Source organism: Macrobrachium rosenbergii, chromosome 46 (genome assembly GCF_040412425.1).
Source record: "Macrobrachium rosenbergii isolate ZJJX-2024 chromosome 46, ASM4041242v1, whole genome shotgun sequence".
Taxonomy (NCBI): domain Eukaryota; kingdom Metazoa; phylum Arthropoda; class Malacostraca; order Decapoda; family Palaemonidae; genus Macrobrachium; species Macrobrachium rosenbergii.
In genome coordinates, this window is record NC_089786.1 from 15762275 (window position 1) to 15787039 (window position 24765).

At 39.7% G+C, this 24765-nt stretch overlaps 1 protein-coding gene across 31 annotated transcripts in view; it reads left to right on the forward strand.

Moving 5' to 3' along the window:
* The window catches only part of LOC136830241 (protein bicaudal C homolog 1-like), a 115779-nt gene extending 105598 nt beyond the window's left edge, over positions 1-10181 (forward strand). For 24 of the 31 annotated variants that reach the window (XM_067089571.1, XM_067089567.1, XM_067089568.1 and 21 more), the window contains 6 exons: positions 1514-1642; positions 2014-2147; positions 4884-4994; positions 6989-7169; positions 7824-7943; positions 8094-10181. In XM_067089571.1, coding sequence (XP_066945672.1) covers positions 1514-1642; positions 2014-2147; positions 4884-4994; positions 6989-7169; positions 7824-7943; positions 8094-8191 — 773 coding nt within the window. In that variant the 3' untranslated portion in view covers positions 8192-10181. The remainder of the gene's footprint in view (positions 1-1513; positions 1643-2013; positions 2148-4883; positions 4995-6988; positions 7170-7823; positions 7944-8093) is intronic. The other 7 variants (XM_067089569.1, XM_067089572.1, XM_067089566.1 and 4 more) reach the window with 1 other exon arrangement.
* Positions 10182-24765: the final 14584 nt, after the last annotated feature.

Here is a 24765-nt window from a genome sequence, read left to right on the forward strand (position 1 = left end):
TTTTTTCTTAAATTGGCCAACCTTAAAGTTTGCCTAGTCTAGGGTTTGCTTGATATATATTTAGCCTGTCCCTTAAGGGTTAATGATAGTAGTGGTGTAGTAATACAGCAATTAATTTTCGAGATCATTTTATCATAGATAATTCTTATTGTCTTCCAAAAATTTCTGCATTTCCCTAGAGTTAGTTGGTAATAATATAGTATGATGTATTTGTTTTTTCAAGCATATGTCTTACATCTTGTCTGTTACATTATTGTATCTTTATTGTTGAGTAAGTTTGTATTATTTGGATTGAAGCTCACCTGCTGTTAAAGTTAGCTTATATCTTTGCAGCATTAAGTGCGATTGGCAGTCAAAATAAAACAAAATAACACTTAGGTAACCTGTTAGGACTGTCTCTGGAATCACCTGTTTCCCACCAGATGGCGTTGCAATGTTTACGTTGTTGTCAGTATTCCTTGTGCAGACGGTGTGATTCTGCATTAGTAATAATTTTGACCCCTGGCTGATTTTCTGTATGGTATTGCACTTGTTTTCTGTTTTTGTACCATGCTAGGAAATTTTGCTATGGAATTTTGGGAGCATGAAGGTGTAGGAGCGCACCTTCATGCATGAAGGTGGTAGTTGTCTTTAGTTTTGGATTGTCAGTTATGGGCTTTCAGCTCAGGCACAGGAGTCACTAGTACTAGTACTCAATGAGATAGTCCCTTTTCCTTGTAATAATCCTCTTGACAAGTCTTGCTACGAGGGCCTTACACCTTGTTGTGGGATCACAAGAACAGGCAGGAAGTTGAGAAGTTTTATCCTCATGGGATCACAAGAACAGGCAGGAAGTTGAGAAGTTTTATCCCCTCATTAAAAACCTTTAGTTCGCTTGGCTGAACAACTCTTTTTCTGGAAGCACTAACCCACCATACACCATCCTCATTCAGTGTGGTAGTCAGCTAACTTTATTGGTAGGTAAGATTCATTCCAAATAATTAAAATTTTTTTGTAAAATTATTTGGATACTTAGCTACTGTTAAATTGGAGACCCACCCAGCCTCCCAACAACTTATTGGGTGATCATGAAGAATTCTGACAAGAACGTAAACATTCCAACACCAGCTGATGGGAAACAGATTACAGAGAGTCCTGAGTGGTTAGCCAAGCATTATTTATTTAATTTTTTTTTAATGTCAATCGCACCAAATGACACGAAGATATAAGCTAACTTTTAACAGTAGGTAAGTATCCAAATAATTAATTTTATCATAAAAGTTTGTTTTTGTTGATTTTGATTGTATTAATTGTGGAACTTGTCTTTGTTCTTGCAATGGAATTTGGTGTATGGTGAGTACCAGTAGAAGCTCCTTTAATATTGTATAAATGATAAATGTTCATTGTCAGAAACTGAAAATGGATGCATATTCAACTTGATTTTGATTACTGTTAGCTGTTAAGTTAGTGCTTTCATTTTGTCATTTTTAGTTTGAGAAAACCATTTACTAAGTAGATCTTATTTCATATTTAGCTCTCTCTGTGATGATGACTGACATTGAACGCCGTGCTCCAGGCTGTGAGAAAAAGCGTTTGGAACTGGAGCATCAGAAGTTGACATCTCTTTCAGATTACAACTCCAAGAAGCTCCAAGCTGCAAAGGGTATGGTGAATAATGTAACTTAATAATATTTGAAATTGCTGCATGTTTTTGAACTCGGTTGTTGGTTTCTGTAGTGTCTGAAAATTTCAGAATTGTGCTTTTTATAGTGTCTAGAGAATTTTTTTTAATGTAAATATAGTCTTGTGAAGTTCAAACTGGGTGCAAATGCATTTTTATTGAGCTGGCTCACTTGATGCTCATTTCATAAATTATTAATTGTATAGCATTTGTTCTCTGTTGTTGTCAGTATAATTTGTGTACTTTTTTCATAGTTGTTGGATGCTTTCCGTATTGGATCTCTTTGGTTTGTAACATTCTGCTTTGCTGGTTTGGGTTGCATTTTGTAAGGTCATGATTTTCTTGATTTACAGCTATGAAGGAACAAGTGAACACCAACCCAAGGACCCCAACCTCGAGCTGGTCAGGATACGGTTTCAGCAAGAGCATGCCAGGTTTCATGATTCGTCAGAAGATGCAAGAGAGCAGGCTTCAAAAGAGTAGTCATGTAAGATTTTTGTATTTCTGGAGATGAATTTTTCATTTGCCTGTCCTTTTTTAATAAAAATAGATCTGCAGTTCTCACATGGAAATATTTGTATGTTTATTTTGCATGTTGGCTTCAGGGTTTTCAACATAAAAAAAGAATTAGAAAAAGAATGAGGATATTGAAAAGTAAAAGTCATTTGGTTATTAAAAACATTGCGGGGCTGCACAAAAACATACCGGGGCTGCGCAACGGAGTGCTATAAAATGGCTGAGAGTAATACCAAAGAAAAAAAAAAAAATTGAGAAGACTGGAAAGACTGGGAATACTAACCTTAATTATTTCCCTTTGCCAAGTTACTGCAAGGTGTAATTATACTCAGTTAACAATAGTCATATTTTCTGGTGTATAAGATGCACCCGCACATAAGATAGATCCCTATTTTACAAGGATATTTTGTGGGAAAAAAAATTGTACTATGTTTCATCATACATTTATTGAAAGATATTTTAAAGTGATTTTGTAGGGAAAATGTTTGATTCTTTGCATGAAATACAATATTGTTAGAGTATACTGGATTAAAGTATGAAATATGTTAATTGACAATTGCCTTTAAAGGAAACTAAATGAAATTCACCATAAATAAACAGTGATTGTGCTACTGCGACTGGCCATCAGGGTAGCACTATAAATTTGTTTACATCCACTCATTGCAAATCGCTGACAGGCAAACTGCCGATGTATCGTAAGCAATTTTTCGCAAGTTTGTTATTTATAATAAAATATTGAAAACAAGCTGAATTAACAGTCTGTTATCACAAACTTACGAAAAATCGCTTACGGTATGTCGGCAGTTAGCCTTTCAGCCATTTGCAATAAGTGGATGTAATCAAAATCAAAGTGCCTCCCTGGTGGCCTGTCGCAGTGAGACACAATCATTGTTTGCCTATGGTAAATTTCATTTAGTTTCTTTTAAGGCAAGTGTAAATTTACTTATGATTTCGTACTTTATTCCAGTAACACAGTTTACGGTAATAATTAGGCTTCATTTTTGCAATGTTTTATTATCAGCAACAATTTTTGTGCCTACCAGTATGCTCGCTGTTAGCCAGGCCTAGCGCTCGTTCTCTCATCCATAATATGTAATATGCTGGCAGATACAGTAAACTACATTTACGGTACTTAACAAATAATAACAATAGCTCCCAAATTAATTGTAACCATGGGGACATGCAGGTAGTAATAGATAATACAGTAAACCCCCCCTTATGCGCGGTGGGGATGCGTACCACACACACCCCGGCGACTAGCTAAAATTCGTGAATACTTAAAACCCCTCAAAAAACACTTAGAACTGCCTATTTTGATAGTTCAGACAAAAAAAAAAACCTCTAAAAATGCTTATATGTTAGTATTTTAATAGTTTTATCACAAAAACTGCATTTATTCATGAAAATGATATGAAAATACAGAAATCAGTGAATATTTCTCAGTGAAAAATACTGCAAATGGGCAAATTTTCCGCGAATAATGTGATATATGTTCCACAGAGAAATCCGCGAATAGGTGAGCCTGCGAATTGTGAGACTGCGAATCCGGGGGGTTTTGCCGTATGTAATTATTTACTGTGAGCTGAGATTTGTCCTACGTCACATGATAAAGGCATCCCACTGAAAAAGAGGGGTCAAATTAACTACCATATAGCATGCATTAAGGCCCTAACCATATATCATCGAGCAAACCTAACTCACTGCAATATCATGCCCGAATGCCTACAGATTGCTGTAACCACTCGAGTGGGCACATGGACAGCACAGCCAGTCAAGAGACACTTTGGTATCACTTTACCTAATCTAGAAATTCCCTAAGCATGCAAATGATGGGTGGCAGTGGCTTAGAAAAAGGTCGACTAGGGAAGAGGGGCCTTACAGAGATGACTAGAGAGAGAGAAGTACGTGGTGAATCACGGGATTTACTTGAAGGGTTTTTCATTAAAAAAAGTGAAGAAATAATTCAGTAGGAGGAAAAAACAGGCTGCCAAAACTCTGGAAGTTCTTCTTAGCCTTACCTTAGGAGTGCAAAGGAGCTGTCCATTAGGGTTATCTTGAACTGAGATATGTAACACGTGGGGCAAGGGTGGCTTTCCTGTGAAAGGTATGAGTGGGAACTGGGCATCCACTCTCGACAAATACCAAAAACAAGATTGAGGCCGAATCCGGGCACTTACAGCTGAGCTGCGAGGCTGGAGTGCCTCAGGCCCCAATATGGCTGCCATCCCAAGTAGGTTGCTTTCAATCCTTGCAGCGGCTCTTCCTCTCACAGCTACCTAGAACGAAAAGCATTTCCGCAGCAGAAGGGAAGGAAGTGGGGATACAATGAGAGGATTATGCTATGTGGGCGGCCATCTTATAAGCGAGGGTTGAGCCCTGCCCGTAAGAGCATCAAATATTTATTATAGTGTATTTGCTCTTTCGTGACTTACTTAAGAAGAAACACAGTATTTTTTATTCATATTCCAGGAATAGGAATGCCAGCTTTTTATATCCATTTCACAGGGTTTAGCACTGTAAATATTTTAGCTTGAGTGTTGTTGATACCATAATATTTATATTAGTTTCGTGGTGTCTGTACAATATTTTCTTATTTTAGCTCGACTGTTGTTGATACCGTAATATTTATATTAGTTTCGTGGGGTCTGTACAATATTTTTTTATTAATGTTTTAATTACTTCCTCTCTCTTCTACTCTCAAAAACAGAAGGGAGAACTAGAAAGTTGGGACGCATGGCAGTCAACAGAAGGAGAGAAATCGGACTTTACTTCATGTCAAGGACTTTCAAATATACCTTATTCTTCTCACTTAACACAGGTTAGTTATACTAGAATTTGGAATGTTTTGATATATTGATTGTCACAGCTAGAGTATCTACATGGAAGGGGTCAACTTTTAAGATTTTTAGTCACATTTGCCATCCCTATGCTAAGAGGTCGGTTGCCTTGATGCATCTTTTCAAACTATTCCTGTCTGAAGCATCATCTACCTACATTAAACCCATCCTCTCTGAGGGCTCTTCCACTTCATCACTCCATCTAATCCTTTGCCTCCCCACAGGTTTCACCCAAGCCCTCTTCACTCTTCCTCCTCTCCTATCCATACCACATGCTCACACCTTTTCAGTCATGTCTCTCTTACCATATCAGTAATTTTTACCACCATGGCAATTTTAATTTCTTCATTTTCCAGCCTTGAGCAGCAAAGATCCCCAAAATCCACCTCTGCATCTCATTTCTGTTTCCTCTCGCTTCTGTTCGTCCTTCCTTCTTAATGCCTATGTTTCTGAACCATACATTATCAATAGTCTGATTACAGGGCAGTAGTTCTTTATTTTCAATTTAGTATTTAGCACTTTTGTCACACACTTCCCTTGCCACTTGACTGCTTTTTTATCTTGCTTTCAACTTTCAGCTTCACACGCTAACATAGATCCTAAGTATTTGCTACCTGTTTTAAATCTAGGCATCTCATATCTTGTACAAAAACTTATCCCCACAATGATTGCTGGATACCATAATCTCATTTTTACCCACATTTACCTTCATACCAGCCTATTCAAGGGATTCCTGCTACTTTCTTACCCCCCTTGGCAGTTCTTGTGCAGTCTTTGCTGTAATCACCAGGTCATCTGTATGTAAGAATTCACATAGATTTCCATTTCTAATCTCTTCACTCAGTACTCCCAAAGCCAGTACAGATAGAAATGGGCTAAGTGCCAATCTTAGATGTAAACCAGCCCTATCTTGATACATTCTAGTTTGGCCACAGGCTGTAATTGCTGCTCTCCTTTCTCTTTTATGCATGATTTCAACCAACCTAACCAACTAATCTGGCACCAAAACACTACCTCCCTTGGTATTCTAGCAAATACCTTCTTTGGGTATATAATTGCACTTTAGAGCTTAGCTTTCAGCCCCTTTTCTTGTACGTCTTTATTATAAAGACTGCATCAATGGTATCTCTCCTAAAGCAGCCAATTTTCACAATTTCTTGCAATCTTTCATCCAGTATTCTTTCTTAACCTTCAACATATGGTCTGTTAGTAATTATCACACTCCATATTATATCCCTTCTGTTTAAACACATTTGCCATCAGAGGTTCTTCTCAGTCATTTGGTGTTCCTTCCTCTTCCCAGATTTCCATTAATGCTATCCATTTTTCACCCCTCTACCAAGTGCCTTAAGCATTTCACTTTGCACCTCTAATGGACCTGATGCTTTGCCATTCTTCATTTTACTTGTAGTCTTTTATGTATTTGTGTCAACTGCATCTCCATCATTGCCCACCCTCCTTGCTTTTAGTGGCCTCTTACATGAATGTAAGACACTTGCAAAGTTGATTACATGTGTACAGTATGTGAAGTAGAGCAGTCATAACAACTTAACCCACAATGTGGTCCTACATCCATGTCCATGTGTATTTGTGACTGATGTTACCCCTTGCTTTCCTTGTAATTTTGTGTGTTTTTGCCTTTGTGTACTACAAAACATCCCTGTGTGAAGAGTTAATTTCACTATTTTCTTGTCATAATGTGTTCTTTTCTAATAGGTGTACTTTAGCAAGCTATTTCAGTGCTTGAATTTTTTTATAGTTTTACAAAGTTTTGCTTATGATTAATATAGACTTTCCTTAAAGTTTAGAATTAAAAAACTTGCTGCAATGGATACTGTAGTTAAAATTTTTGTAACTTGAAATTTTCAAGTCCCCTGCATACAAAAAAAAAAAAATTTTTTTTCTTACAGCTATATTACAACAGTTATGAAGTGATAGGTTATCACATAATGTTTCCAGTTTGTCCCTTCTTTAGCAGATCAGTGCAAACCTCGGGAACAGTGATGGCAGTTTGGCTTTGCAGAGGCCACTCGTTAGTCTCTCTGCAAGCAACTTCATTGACTGTGTTTTACCTCGCCCCTGCAAAACCACAGGCTCTCCCAGTCAAAGGGATATAACATCAATACTCACAGACATACAGCTTGAGCAGTATATTGGTAAGTTTTTAACAGGTCTTCTCTAAAACTACTACTCATGCACCACATCCTATGGGAAACAAGACACATTTGCAATCCCCAGTTACTTGACAGTTATAGTTACTGTGGCATAAACCATTAATGATGTTGGTTTTGTTGAAAAATATTAAAAAAGAAATGATTGTCTTTGTTGTATTAGTCAGAGTTAACCTTGCTTTTATGTAGACAGTGGGGATGCACTGTAAACTTTGTAATGTTAAGTTTGAAGGACGAACTCTGGAAGAGGTTTTTCATTTATGGAATTTGAGGGTGCACACTGTATTGTGAAGCTGGCATTGCCAGAGTAGTATGGAAGAATAGCAATAGCCAAGAAAGTAGGGGAAAAAGGGAGTAGACAAGGTATCTCCATACTGGAAAATATATGATATTTGTGTGACACCCAAAACATGACTTGATGATAACCTGTCCTGTCAGTTTGAAGGAAACAGTTTATTATTGCAGAGATTTTTGTGTGCCAAACAGGAACTTGTTTTGTTAGAATATGCTTTAACCAGATATGACTGTAGAAGGCTTTGTTGTATCTGTAAATGTGGTTTTTTATATAAATGCATGTTTATTCAAACCATGAGTATTGTTCTGTTAACTTGCATTGCAATTTTTCTCCTTTGTTATTAGATGTATTTGCTGCCCAAGAAGTTGACCTTGATATGTTTTTGACTTTAAATGACACTGACCTCAAGGAACTTGGAATAAAGATTTTTGGACATCGCAAGCGCATTTTAATGGTTATAAAAGGTTTGTATCCACTAATTTTCCCTCTTTCTCTAATGTGATCTTATTTTTGTTCAGTACTACAATATTTGTGATAATCTAAGCTGTATAATTCATGTCAGTTGGAGTATAATTGTTATATAGTGTTTTTTGTTTTTTTTGTTCACCTTGCAGATTTAGCAAGTAAGAAGCCCTTTTATGGCGTAAACATGACCCCAGCAATGGACCACCCAGCTGTGCTGAGGGAGGGATCATCCTCTACCTGGGACTGATTAAATGTTTTTCGATGAAGTTTCAATGCTACATATTGAAATGTAATGCTTTCCTTCTGTAATTTTTTTTTTAATATTGTTGCACTGCATGGTGTGTTGACTTAAAAATTAACTTGATAAACAAGTTGGTTGAATTGAGATTTTGGGGGGATGAGAATATGGTCATTGCTTGGATAAACAGTTAACCAAAATATTTGTCTGCATTTGAAGGTTCCACAGATGTTTACATAATTTGCTGAAGTGTAGTGCTGTACTTGGAGCAAATCCTATTTAAGCATTTTACTAGATGAATGATGTTGAATGAAAGCGTTGTTGTTAATTTAGGTATTTTCCACTCTTTATTATGTCTAGTGATGACACAAGTGTTCCAATTGTCACTTTCTTTTTGTGTAATATGTTGTAGATTTACTTCCAGACTTGCTTAATATGTTGTAGATTTACTTCCAGACTAAAAATCCCTTGCTAATGTGTTAAGAAAGACTGTTTTAGCCTGTCATGGATGAGGCCATCTTACCTCTAGTACAAAATGCATTGGACTCTTAAGAATAGTAGTACCAAGTTTGTTTATTATGTCACTTTTGTTGACAGTCTTAACAAGTTTTGTGGAATTCCATGTAGACTGGTTTTTATTTCACGAATTGAAGTGCCACTATTTACTATATTTTTTGTGTTTATTTCCCATGTTTATGCAGTGATAAGTTAATTATGTAAGCCTCATTGGAAATTTACCTTACCATTGTCTGATTGTTTTCCACTGGTTTACTACTGAATTCAGGGTGGATCTCAACCTGCTTGATTTGAAATACAGGTAATGATAATGTAGAAATTTTCAAAAGTAAGTTTTAATCCAACAAGGTTTCTTTTGTTGGTGTTCTTAATTTGACCAGTATTTCATTAGTTCTTTGGCATCTAAATAAGCCATAGATTGTTATAGGTATTGCGTAAAGAAATTGCTTATTTACTTAAGTATGGAATTCTGTAATCTAGCTATACTTCCATGAAGTGAAAGTAGGTGGTAATTCTTGGATGCGTAAAGATATTTTTACATTTGAATGGTGCTCACTCGCCTTTAATGAAATATTGAATCTGAATTTAACCAGTTTCAGTTTTGTTTTGGAGTCATCCGGGATTCAGTGTAGTATCTGAAGTTGAGCCTTTTCACTAAGGGGTGATTTCACTCTTCCAGAATGAGGCTTTCATACCTGATTGAATATGGATGCAAGATTTTTTTTAAATACAGAACTTTGATGTTCGAAAGTACACAATCTAGATATCTTGGTACCTTAATGTATTGGAATGTAGCTGATAGATAAGTCTGATTATCTTCTATTCAAAATGATAAGCAGGCATATTTGCTTTTATTTTCTGTACTCTGACAACTCAAAACAGGTTAGCATCCTTTTATAGCAGTGAATCTTGGGGCCTTAAAGTTTTTTCTTTTACATTTTTTAAGATCATTCCATTAGTAGCAGTTGTCCTCTCATGCAGAGCTAGAATTGGAATGACATGCAATGTGATATTAAATATAGGTTCTTTTACTTGTGGCATAACTGCCAAAAGTTACTCATTTATTTTTATACCATCTAGAGCTCTGCCATGTATGAGGCAGTCATTTATACAAAGTATATACTGTATATATATTTTCATGCATGTTTAATACAAAGTTTATTATATATATACATCTATTCATGCACGTTTAATTTAATTTCTAGTCTTTTGTTATTCATAAGAGGAAATTGATCATTCTTGTCATTGATTTTAGTTACTTATTTTACTTAGTTTTAAAACAGTGGGTATTTTAGTTCAGTTGTATACATATGGCAGGAATGATCACTTTTCTCCAGTAATTGTAGAAAAGGAAATACTATAATGTTCTCGCTGAGAAAATGATAATAAAGAATTGTGAATTTTAACAAGAATTTGAAGAGTTCCAGAATTTTTCATTTTCTTAAATTTTCGTTTTTGGTTTTGAATAAAGTTTTCCAAAACACATGTTTTCTTTACATCTCTTGTCTTGCTACTTCGGCATATCCCCTTGGGAAGCACACTAGACTGCCAACAATAAATAATCCCTTTCCTTGAGGATTCGAACTATTGACCACTGAAGCTTTACTGGGTGTGATATTTCAGTCTTCTTTTAAGAAGAAATGATTCAAATAAGTCTTAAGAGATTGCTGAATGTTAGTACTTGATGCTGTGTAAAAAAAAAATTTTAGGGAAGAAATGAAATTTTTTTTGGTGTGTAAATAATATGCAATAATACCAAAACCTTGGTGGGAACACTGGGCCATCCCTGGAACCATCAGTTCTCTGTTCCAATTTTTTTTTTTTTTTTTTTTTTTTTTTTTTTGAAATTTGTAGTTTTTAGTAACAAAATTATTTTAAGAACCTTTGACAGTTAGTCTTCAAAATTCGTATGTTGAACAAGTTCAAGTTTCCAGCCCATCATCTACAGTAAATGGAATATTGGAACTGAAAAACAAAATAAACCAGATTAAATCAACTGTTAACCTTTGTTCTTCATTCCAAGAAGAACTGGTAAAGAACAAAAATATCATTTCAAAAAGTAATGTCTTTGAGCTGTTCACATGTAACTAACCCAGTAAGTATTTGATGAATAACCTACATGGTCTTTGGTTACAGAAATTGCAGAGTAACGCTTACAATCAGTCATCGTAAATAACACTAATTTGCAACCAACAACGTTTGCCAAATATGGGAAACTAGTCATCCAAAATTATTAGTGGTGTTGTGCTATTGTATTTAATAAAGTTGATAAAGAACAAATCCCAACCTCCATAAGGGTTAGTGTGCCTATATGCTGCACTGTAGGCATTACTTTTTTTATTTTTGCATACCTTCGGCCCCTAGCTGCAACCCCTTGCATTCCTTTTACTCTACCTCCTTTCATAAAATATTCTCTTTCTTCCACCGTACTTTCCACCCTCTCCTAACAATTGATTCACAGTGCAACTGCAAGGATTTCCTCCTGTTACATCTTTCAAACCTTGTACTGTCAATTTCTGTTCCAGTGCTGAATGACCTCATAAGCCCCAGTGCCTGGCCTTTGTCCTAAATTCTATATTCAAGAACAAATCCCTCTGGCCAGACCTAGGGCCTTAGAATATTAACTCAATGATATGATTGAACTTGAATCGTGAATGAGAGATGAAAATTAGAGCATAACAGAACTAGCATATGTAGTTTTGAGGTGACAAAGGGAATGGATAAAAAATTGTAAACCTATTTTTGATACTGTCCGTAGTGTCAGACAGTACACTATAGACGGTACTGTGCTTATGGGATTACTGTAGTGAAGATCTCTTGGAAGTGCATAAGTGGCTGTTGTTTCTTAAAGGTAGAGGGTGCATATAGAAATAAGTGAATATCATTGAGTAAATGATTGAGGAAGAATCAAGGATCTAATAGTAGTAGATTAATGAAGATGAACTATAATTTGGTTACGGTTATAAATTTTTCCTATGAATATGCAAGAAGAATAAGGGAAATAATTTGATATCACTTTCTTGTGATCTTAAATGGAAAAATAGTCTATAAATCTGTCTAGCAGTAGTATGTATGTAGTATATTGCTATATACAGGAAGCTTTTGCTAACTTGATCAGTTGACCTCTTTGTAAAGTCTCTGCTGGGCAAGTTTTCTATGGTGACATCCCATTTTCTTTGCCTCTACAATTCGTCACACCTGGCGTGATGGGTCACGCAAATCCAATCATTTAAACTACGTATATAGTTGTTTACCTGTCTCTGATTTGTATATCATGTATTCTTTAGCAGGCATCAAGATTGTATTCAACTTCAATTCTGCCCATTTGTATAATTCAAAGTGTATTCGTTCGCTGTATTTATTCTTAATTATTATCGACCTCAGGTCACCCTTGTTCTCATTGTATTCCGCGGCGCGACACCAGTTTGCCACTATATAAACCGCCTGGGTCACCAATAAAGCAGGAGTACCTTTTTCATGCTCATCTTATTTTGCACCTCTTAAAGTGGTGACCCCGGAGTGGTTCTCGGAGCCATTAGCAGACTCATACGGCAACTCAGTCTTGGCTCCAGGAACTACCCACGCCCCTAACGGTCTCACCACGGCACTGTAACAAGCGTTTGGGTGTGCTGACTCGCCGGCAAATCACCAGTGTCAGTAATGGACTCACACGGGCGCTTTCAGGTGTGTTTTGATGCGAGTATCCCACTCCAATTAAGAGGGCAAGAGCGAGCATGGACCCAGACGTCCCCTTCCTCGTTCAGTTAACTGCTAACCTCGCGGATTCAGATGTCTACCTCCCGCCCATATCACCTGCGCCCACCCCCGCGCCGAGGCTCTTGCGCTCCTCCACACCCCTGCCCGCGCCCCGCACTCTCCCCTGCCCGGGATCCTGCCCGGCAGGACAAGCAAAGGCCGCCCTGGCCATAAAGCTGCCACCTTTCACGCAGGGGAGCCCGTCAGCGTGGCGGTACAGGGTCGAGAGTCAATTCAGGCTGGCAGAACTCAACGACGAGGTGCTACAAGCAGACACAATACTCAATGCCCTGCTGGAGGAGATCTGCAGGAAGCTCGTTCCGTGGGTGTCTGCCACACGCCCCCTCACCTACCACCTCCTGAAGAAGTTCCTCCTCGAGACATGCTCCCTGCCGGTCGCCGAGCGGGCCGCCTGCGCCCTCGATCTTGACGTCAGCCCGCGGCAGGATCAGAGCATCATGGAGTCATGGGGCATGATACGGGACCTCCTCACCCTTCCTGACACCGACGGCAGTGGAAAACAACCCGAAATAAGCCTGTTGAGGAGCTCCTCCTCCGTCAGCTCCTCGTGGAGGTCGTCATGCAAATCCCTGAGCCCTACGTGATGCCCCTTGAGGTCCTGATCTGCACAGCGCAGCACCTGACAGACTCCGTGAAGGCAATGAAGTGGGTACCAGCGCCCGCACTCCCTGTCAGCGCCATCCAACAGGGAGGACGCAGAGCAGGAGGTCAACTCTGTCACCAGGAGGCGTCCAACGCATCACAGCAGGTGGAATCCCCCGGGTCCTTGCCACTACCACAGGCAGTTCAGCAAGGACGCCCGGAACTGCCTGCTGCCCTGTTCATTCGCCCGTCCAAAAAAAGGGGGGAGGCGGCAGGCAGCAGGACAGGCCGCCATTGTGGCGGAATTCAAACCCACACACAAAACACCACTCACCTGATCTTCGGTTGCTGGAGATGGGTAAAGGTCCACGGTCGCCAATCACAGCACACAAAACCACAAACAAAATTGCAAAACAAACCTCCACCAACAACGAACGAAAAAAAAAGAGACACATGCACCATCAATATCGGTACCGGTATCCAAGACAAAAAAAACCAGACGAACTCCCCGTTCACTTTCAAGGTTGGACCTCAACTGCCCAAGACTTCCCCAAAACCGAAAAACTCCCGACAGACAGACAGACAGCGCCGTAAACGAACTCCAACAACCGAACCACTCACAACGACAATTACACTTGCTCTCTCTCTCTCTCTCACAAAACGTTGGGAAATGCTAGATACAAACAAATTTATTCATCCCTCTATAATTCTCCCCCCTTTTTAGCATTTCCCAACCAACACCTTTCACACTGCATTCAAATCGCCTTACGCAACACCCACGGATGCTCACTAGCAGGTCCTCTAGATCGCGTTCGCGGGCACGTAATCATTCTCTCAGAATCATTCTCTCTTCTAGCAACATTCAAATTCACATCTTCTCCTCCATTCTCTCTCAGATTCACGCTATCCTCTTCACTATTACCACTCTCAATTTCATCCACAATCTCATTATACCCTCTAACTCGTTCCCAAATACCTCCCCCAATTCTTCAACTAACCCATCCCATTCGCTCATTGACCTTTCCAATTCTTGCAACGATTCATTCATGCTTTCAATCACTCGTATATTACTGCTACGCTCTCTTACTCTTACGCTTTCGCTCACCTCCAACCGTTCACTAAACCCTACACGTTCAGTCAACTCAGTTATATCAAACCCGCATATGCTATACGTTCTATCCATACCATCCCATTCATCCGTATTACACGCTTTATCACTCATTTCCACTTTGGCACTCACACCCCTATCACACAACTTACGACCATTCAGTTTACTTACGTTCTTCCCTTTCTTACGTTTCCTACCATACTCTGTCAAAACGAATTGCTTCATGCACTCGTCAGTCTTTCCAGCAAAGCCTCCCTCATGCAACAACCCCTCACGTACATGCATCACACGCACCGCTTGCATCCTAGAGGATCCACCCATTTGAACCCCCTCCACACTCAGTTTCCCGAATTCGCTGTCACAGTCACCCTCTTTCGTCTACATACACTTGATACATGCCCTTCCATTCCACATTCGACACACTTCGCTCTCGGTTCTGAACACATTCTCGCATAATGCCCATTCTTACCACAGTTGCCCATATTACATTCACTCGGGTACCCCTACAACCATTAGCAATATGACCCACCTGTCCGCACCTGTAGCATTTAACCCCTATCTTTCGTACACTCCTTACCAAATGTCCTGATTGCCCACACCCGAAACACGCTCCTAAAGCCCACCTACACTCATTCTTTGTATGTCCTTCCTTTCCACATCTAAAACACTTAGCTCGACTTCCACTCATCGACCTTCCCTTTGTACACTACTATCCCTAATCCTCAACCCTGTTGTTCCCTTACAAACCCACCATTCATCCTCACTGGCACCTCCACATTACTTGCTCTTACACTCCTATCTATTACACTATCGGCCATTCTCATTGGGCCCCTCAACACTGCATCCCTAAAGCTTCCAAACTCTGGCACTCTCTCATCTACCCCAGCCCTTATACTTACACTTCTGCTCTCTTTTATAACCCTGTCAAGCTCATAATCTTCTACAATTTCCAAAATTTCTCCCCAAGTCAACCTTTCATTCGTCCATCTTTTCTTCTCCTTCCGCTTCAAGTTCACAAATTCTCTAACTCCATCTGGCACTGTCCCTAACAACTTCCGTACTAACTCCTTACATTCATCTATCCCATCATCCCCAAACTTCTTCCTTGCCAACGTCTCCAGCCTACAAGCATACAGTGACAAGGTTTCCCCAGCTTTCATTCTTGCCTCATCAAATTCATTCTTCCTCTTATGCTTAACACTCGCTTTCATACGCCTGCTTGCTCAACTAGTCTAGCTTTTCCTTGTCATACTCAACATCTCCCACACTCATAATAACCCTATACATATCAAGCAAAACCCAGTCAAATATTCTCCTAATTCTCGTGCCCACACTCTCTTACTTTCCCCATACTTATCGTGACAAACCTTTCATACTCCCTAAAGTCATGCACATCCTACTTCCATACTCATTATACCCTTCACACCAGGGTACCTCCCTCACATACATAGCCTTTCTCACTTCTTTGTCACTTTCACTCTCACTTTCGCTACTTTCACTCTGTTCTTTCATACCCTCTTCCGAATACAGAGTCCACTTTCCGCACTTACATTCATCTTACTCATTACACTCTTCTTCCCCTCTTTTATCCACTTTTATCCACTCACCTCCATCCACCTCACTATCACTACTGCCTTCACCCTCTCCCTCCTTTCCTGCCTTTCCCACTTCCTTACCCTTCTTACCAGTTTCCTTTCCCTTTCTCTTCTTCCTTTTCTTCCCCTGACTTATCCTAACTTTCCCTCTGTTCCTTCCCTTGCTTTTCATTCCCTTTTCCTTACCCTGCCTCTCATTCTCTCGTTTCTTACTTCCTATTCCCACATCACTTTCATCACTCACGCTTCCATTCACTTCTTCCTCCTTTTCTTTCTCTCTTGCCCCTTCACACGTTCCAGAGGACCTGCCTCCAACAGCCCCTTCTCCAAAAACACCCTTGAACATACCTTTCACCATTTCTTCCACACTTTTCATCATTCCTCCAACTTTTTCATCCACCCTCTCTACCATCCTGTCTTCCATTCTCTCTTCTGACTCTTTCATCTCCTTTCATTTCTTCTTTTGCACTCCTTAGCATTCGCCCCATCTCCTCCAACTGACTCCTCAACTCCAAATTCTCACTCCTCAGCCTCCCATTCGCCTCCTCCAGCCTACCCTGGAGTTCCCCTAAGCCACCCGGAGTTCTCTCTCAGTTTCTCTATCTCACTCGTCCTGACCTCTTACTCTCACTCTAGCCACCACAAACAATCCTAATAGCAATTATACAACAGCCCCACGTTGGGCGCCAAATATAATGTGGCTCAATTCAAACCCACAAACAAAACACCACTCACCCTGATCTTCGGTTGCTGGAGATGGATAAAGGTCCACGGTCGCCAATCACAGCACACAAAACCACAAAACAAAATTGCAAACAAACCCCCACCAACAACGAACGAAAAAAAAGAGACACATGCACCATCAATATCGGTACCGGTATCCAAGACAAAAAAACCAGACGAACTCCCCGTTCACTTTCAGGTTGGACCTCAACTGCCCAAGACTTCCCAAAAACCGAAAAAACCCGACAGACAGACAGACAGCGCCGTAAACGAACTCCAACAACCGAACCACCACAACGACAATTACACACTTCTCTCTCTCTCTCTCTCTCTCTCTCACAAAACGTTGGGAAATGCTAGATACAAACAATTTTATTCATCCTCTATACCATGGCAACAGAAGAACCCAGGGGCCCAGAGCCAGTAGGCTTCTACGTCCGCGACACCGTCTCCGGCAGGATGATGTTGGTCGACACAGGGGCCGTTAGATCAATCTTCCCGCTGTCCAGAGAGGACCGCAAGCGAGCAACAGACCCGGCTACCTTCCTGACGGCCGCCAACAGGTCCCCCATCCTCTCCTACGGCGCCAGGCTCCTGTCAACCTCCATCCTTGGCTGGAGATATTCCTGGGACTTCGTCGTCGCGGACGTAAGGACCCCACTCCTGGGTGCGGATTTCCTTGCCCACTTCGGGCTGGCAGTCGACGTCGGTCGGAAGCGCCTCCTCAACACCGACTCCTGCCAGACCGTCCCGTTAGCAACGGGACCCAAGCCGCCCACCATCTGCTCCGTCGCCCCACCAGTACTCACAGCTGCTGAAGGAGTTCCCTGACGTGTTCGAGCTCTGCCAGGCCTCCCAGCCAAACATGGCATCTACCATCCCTGCACATGCGAGGTTCCGAAGCTTCCCCCCTCGATGCACTTCAGGAGGCCAAGAACACCTTCGCCGAAATGGAGTGGATGGGAATATGCAAGAAGGCCTCCAGCCCGTGGGCCTCCCCCCTCCACATGGTGCAGAAACCAGACGGCTCCTGGAGACCCTACGGCGACTACAGGCGGCTCAACCTCGTAACGGAACCGGACCACTACCCCCTGCCAAACATGCAGGATCTCACGGACTCCTTCCACGGGTCCAAAATATTTTCTAAATTGGATCTCTTGAAATCTTATTTCCTGGCACGGCTGATGGGGACAACTCATCACACCACCACAGCCTATAACCCCGCTGCCAACGGCTTGGTCGAGCGGTTCCACAGGTCCCTGAAGGCGTCCCTCATGGCCTGCTGCACCGCCGAGGATTGGAAATACCAGCTGCCGTGGGTCCTCCTCAGGCTGAGAACTGCCCCCAGGGCTGACAACGCCCCATCCGCAGCTGAGAAAACCTATGGCGAGGCCCTCGTGGTCCCGGGCGAGCTAGTTACAGAGGACCGCTATAATCCATCTGTCCAGAGGCTTCACGACATAGTCGGCAAGTTCGCCCCCTGCAAGCGGACATATACCGACAGGTAGGTCACCTACACGCCGCCTGGCCTGTTCTCACCACCCACGTCTTCATCAGGGATGACACCATCCGCCCGCCACTGACCAGGCCCTGCAGGGGGCCCTTCCGCGTGCTGGAGAGGAACAACAAGGCTTTCCTGCTTGCCCTTCACGGGAAGAACGACTGGGTGTCGGTAGACCGCGATCAAGCCCGCCCTCCTGGAGGAGGACACAGATGTCACCACACCGCACCCTCCACCTGGACAGTTGTCGCCGCAGCCGGCCCCCCCGTAAGAAGCGGGCATGCACCCGCCCCCGGAAGCACCCGCAGCCAGCCGCCCACACACACAGGGTGTTTCCCCGATGTCCTCACGAAGCCGTGGCACCCTTCAGTGCCCCAGCAGATACGCCGACTAATCAGATGTTACCCACGTCTTTGGGGGGGGAAGTATTTGTAAAGTCTCTGCTGGGCAAGTTTTCTATGGTGACGTCCCATTTTCTTTGCCTCTACAATTCGTCACACCTGGCGTGACGGGTCACACAAATCCAATCATTTAAACTATGTATATTTACCTGTCTCAGATTTGTATATCATGTATTCTTCTTTCGCAGGCATCAAGATTGTATTTAACTTCAGTTCTGTCCATTTGTATAATTCAAAGTGTATTCGTTCGCTGTATTTATTGTTAATTATTATCGATCTCAGGTCACCCTTGTTCTCGCATTCTGCGGCGCGACGTCAGTCTGCCGCTATATAAACCGCCTGGGTCACCAATAAAGCAGCAGTACCTTTTTCCTGCTTGTTTTATTTTGCACCTCTTAAATCTTCAGCCAACTGATCAAGTTGGCAAAAGCTTCCTGTACATAACAATATACTACATATGTACTACTGCGAACTTTATTTTTCCATAAGAAAAGATTCCTTAGTTTGAAGGTGTAAAATTGGAAAAAAAATTCCACTTATGTAATTCAGTAGTTGTTTCTTTCTGCAGCCAACCTTAAGAATCCTTGTACTTGCTCTGTTTTCCCAGGCTCCTATAACCTTTTATCCTTGGAGTGTCAGGGTTATCGATACTCTGTGATAAAATCCCAAGCTATTCCATCCTCTATTTTAATTTATTTTGATTTGGTTAAGCATTTTGGGTGCTCGTCCCATTAGTCTTTGCTGTAAGAAAAGAGACAAGTACTCGACATGAAGCCCATTTGTTCAAATATTTAACTTTTTCCTGCCAATGACGCCGACGAGTGTCAAAAGGTGCGCCCATATTATATCCTTCAAAATTCAACCTGCAGTGCCTATCATGTAACCCACCTTTCGTAGATCATGCATAAAAATGTTCAACTTTCGCATTATCTTGTTAATAAACAACCAACAACGCCCATATCGAAATCATAATTGTTGGGTAGCACAGTAAGTTTCATATCGTGTATGGCGGTAATTTCCACTGATTATTTACAAAGGTCTCACGTTGCCATTGGATCAGAGAATGTTCTGACAGAAAGGAAATGAAGAAAGACCGAAATCTGGTTGCTTTTTAAATGGTTCTTTCTATCTTACCGATTGTGGATAATTGAATAATGACGTCGGTTCAGAATGGTGGATATTTTTCTAAAGTTTTGAACCCTGAAATATAATTTTTTGGTCAAAGTCAATTTGACTCTCAAACAAACCTACGTTACGGAGTACTGTAAACTGACTTGAGGCATTCAAACCACCAATCCCGCTGACTGCCTATCGGTCTATAACTGCTGAATTGATCACAGCGTCAACAACGCATACAGTAGAAGAAACAAAAACGCCAAGCACGACAGAAAGAATTTAGCCATTCAAGATAGAGCGACGATACTGGCTGAACTGCCCGGTGGTTTTTCTGGCGTCTCTTCAATTCAAGGCCTGCCGACAAAAGGGCAATTTCAAGTTTGTTCCGAACTGAACAGGTGCTTCGTTGTGAATTCTGATTAAACCAGTAAGTCTTGTTGTTGGTCATTGCATAATATTTGCTTTGTGTTTTTTTTTTTTTGTATTGAAGGTGGTTATGGTTCTTAGTTGAAATTTTACTGTTGATTGGACGTTGTTGTTGCGTAAGGAATTAATCATTGTTTTTTATCCACTATATGTTATTCAAGTCTTCGTTACCAGTTGAACAAATAAATCAATGAATTGCAAATGGGCGGCAAGTTTTGCTATTATTTTATGATCTTGAATTTATTTACATTAAAATATTTTAATTTCCATTCGTACCTGTATTTCTGTGTTGCAGTTTTTCAAATATATGTAAAATATTTATGGTGCGCGATTCAGGTTTTTAGAAAAAGCCGTTTAATTACATCATATTTATTCAAAGGACGACGTTTCACATCACATTATGCATTTTCAAACAAAGTGGGTATTAAAATGTAAATACATTTTTTTCAAACATAAAAGCTTTTTAAGAACAAAACAAATGCACCATGATGAAAGCACAGGACACCTATCGAAAGCGGTAGTAAAAGTGTGACTAAAACCAAAGAAAAATAGAAGTGAAAAGGAAATGAATGAACATTAGGCAATGAAGAACCGCGTTGGTGATGATTGGTTGCTTAGTGTAGCAACAGTTCGTATTATCATTATATATTACAAAATGGCCAGTTCCTGCATACTTTGTACTTGTAACAGAACTTTATTTCCCGTAGAGGGTTAGTGCCGTCAGTACACCTCATGCGGTGCAATGTAGGCATTACTAAAAGGTCTTTGCAGCGTCCTTTCGGCGCCTAGCTGCAACTGCTTTCATTCTTTTTACTGCACCTCCGTTCATATTCTCTTTCTTCCACCTTACTGTCCACCCTCTCCTGACAATTGATTCATAGTGCAACTGCTTTGAGGTTTTCCTCCTGTTACACCTGTCAAACTTTTACTGTCAATTTCCGTTTCAGCGCTGAATGGCCTTAGTTGCCCCAGTGCTTGGCACGTATGCCTAAAATCTATAAATCAATCAATCAATCCTAAACTTTAAAATAGTTTACGTCTGCGTGCGTTTTACATAGCTTTGCATGGTTTGCATTCAGGGTGATTTATAAATATACCCGCCCAAGATATAGTCAGGGCATATGTATCTGATGCACCAGGAAAATTACAGAGGGTTATCATCTGCTGTCATCATGGAGCGGACTACATAGTCCTGACCAATCAAAGATTTTCAAGTTTTAGGGCAAGTGAGGAGGAACCAGTCATTTTTAAGTCTATAATGATAATACGAGCTGTTCGTACACTAAGCAACCAATCTTCATTAACAGTTGTTCATTGCCTAGTGTTTATTTATCTCCTTTTCACCTTTATTTTTAAAAATTTTCAGTCACACTTTTACAACCACATTAGTTTAGGTGTTCTGTGCTTGCTTGTTGTCCATTTTTTTGTTCTTATTTTTTTTACAGCTTTCATATAATTTGAGAAAAATTTATACTATTATCTATATTATTTTATTACCCGCTTTCAGCCTTGCAAATGCATTATGTGGTGAGAAACGTCGGCCTTTGAATAACTTTGTGGTCAAACGCCTTTCCCTGAAACCTGAATGGCGTGTCAACTGAGCCAAATTAATGGTGTGTATATACACTTCTTAATAAGTTGAAGGATTGAAGACACTCATAACATGCCAAAAAATCCTCTCGAGACACCCTGCATGACCTTTGTTTATCGACGCTCTTGTTACATAATTCGTACTTCGGATAATGTGTACGAAGATCACAGAATATACTGTACAGAATACTTCCTTAAATTCGAAAGCCTCAGTAAAAGACCAGAGATTGTAGAGAGGGCCCTGTGGGGAAACATAGGATTTTGGGTAGAGGAAGACAAAAGCGAATGCGCAGCTCCAGCAGTAAAAAATAAAAAGAAAAAATCTATATTAGCAATTTTTGAAGTGCTTCATACTCCCACTATCATGATAATCTCTGGGTATCGTAGGAAAAAATTACAAATCTAAGCAATATAAGCAATTTTTGAAGTGTTTTGCTGTCATGATAATCTGGGTATCGTTGAAAAAATTACAAACCTAAGTAGAGACTAGAATAAATGTGAAACTGGGAGAAAGACCTGTGAGCATTTTTTGGACCCTTGGTGGAGGTAATAGATTGATACTTGGCGGTTAGCCAGTTACGGCAAAGACTGACGCCATCTTGCGTGGGTAGAGTTGCAATTAAACAAATAAACGTTGTTTATAGAGAATACTCCTAACTTCGTTAGGTATGGACAGAATTCTCGCAATATGAACCGTCACTAGATTCTGGAACAAATTCTCAATAAATCGTAAATTTTATGATGTACGTAATACAGAGCAACGCAATAATTAAGGAGGGTAAAGTTCGGTCATGCAAGATTCATATCCAGCAGGCGGGAAGGTGATTTACCATATCAAACCACTAACGTACGATAGTGGCTAGGCGCATACTCTCTTCGTGCCACTGACTTCCGAGTGGGAGATAAGAAGTATTGCGCCGAGACATGAGTGCTTTTCAAAAGCCACTACCGGATCCCGGGGGTGGGAGGGGCACCTGGGTACGTTGCCGCCCCGTTAAAAATAATGACAAAATAATATTGAAGATTTAGATATCATAAATGAGAAATAAAAATGGGAAAAATTAAAAAACTCCGCCGAGAATGAGTGCTTTTCCGCTAGCGGATTCCGGGGTTTGGGAGGTTGGGGGGGGGGGGCCACCTAGGTACGTTGCCGCCCCATGAAAGATAATGACAAAATAATATTGAAGTTTTAGATATCATAAATGAGAAATATAAAAATGGAAAAAATAAAAAAATCTATTATAGAAATAATTGTACAATTTTGAGAAAAAATAGTAACAATAATACTAACAATCTTAATGATGATATTAATTGATTCGGTATTTCCTAATAGAACAGGCGATCGCCGTCCATTTCATAATTTCTACTGAAATACAGAATGATATGCTGAAAAAAAAAAATATATATATATATATATATATATATTATATATATATATATATATATATATATATATATATATATATATATATATATATATATATATATATATATATATATATATATATATATATATATATATATATGCCTATACACAGTATATATATATATATATATATATATATTATATATATATATATATATATATATATATGTATACTGACACAGTATGTGTGTATGAAAAATTGGTGGGCCCCCATGAAATTTTTCTGGATCCGCTAGTGTCCTTTTCCAATCGAGCGCACTGTGATATCTATACCAGAAACAATATAAGGACCAATAATAATAAAGTCAGTGATTAATGACTAAAACATGAAAGACTTAATTATGGCATTGAGAACTTGTAATCACTTGGTGAATAGAGAGCTTCGTCGAAGGAGACTTCATTGTCAAAAATATCAAGGTCCCTATCGCGGAGCGTCAAAATTCTTGCCAAAGTTAAATCTTTTACGTTAATGATTTTGCGTAATCGCTAACAACTTTAGTTTACTCAGTAGCCTGATGTGAGTTTCCCCCAGTCATTCGCGGTTTCTAATAAAATGTGCTTAGAATTTTTAACAATATCCGTTAAGGTCATGAATAGTCATAGGCTAGATATTAGATCAAGAAATGTTATAATATTTTAATAGCAGAGAGAGAGAGTGGCAGGGCCCCGGTAGGAAGGGATACGAGGCGCAGAGTCAAGAATTGAATGAGCAAGGGTACACACTTCTAATATAAGAGGAAGAATATTGTTCTTCCTCTTTTACTTTTACCAGTCATTCGATCCAACCTCATTAGATGTGTGCCAATACTTCCCTCAAATTCAAGAGAAAGACAATCCTTATAGAGAGACATATGCGACTCAGCCTTGTAAGCTGACAGTTCAAACCAGTTACAGAGACTTCGTATCTAATGAAACCTTCCTCGTCTCCGCGTGGAGTATTGGGTAATTCTCTCTCTCACATGCAGAACAGTCGACTGACAACTCGGTAATTAATTAACAAGTTCCTTCTCTGCCTGTTCATGATTCGAACGCTGTTCATTCAGGTTGTGAGCTGGCGAAATGTCCTCTTGTTGCCAAAGTTAACACCATTAAGGGAGGTTTTCGGGGATTTGCAATAAACGTAATCCCGGCTGGGACTTTCAAGCCGGTGCGTGGCTAACCTAATATTTATTTATTTTGTTCTGGGTAAAACTAAACTAGGACTTAGGTTTTCGAATTTGGTGATAATGTTGTATTTTTCCGGCGTCACCTAACGCAGTGTAACATAAGAGCTAAAGCATATATATATATATATATATATATATATATATATATACATATATATATATATATATATATATACATATATATATATATATATATATACATATATATATATATACATATACATATATATATATACATATATATATAGGATATATATAGGCATATATATCGATATATTAGATATATATATATATATATTATATATATATATATATGTATATATATACATATATATACATATATCTATATATCATATATATACATATACATATACATATATATATATATATATATATTGTCCATATATATACATATACATATTATATATAATATATATATATAATATATATATATATATATATATATATATATATATATATATACAAACATTAAGATGTCGAAACTGGGACAGTTGTCCCAATTTCAAGGCCAAAAAGACAGATTTACAAACATTAAGATGACTGGGACCCAAAGAAAAATGAAAATTAAAAATTACAGTTATCACAAAGATATTAAAACTGATAAGTAGCATTGAAATACAGAAGAGAAGATACAG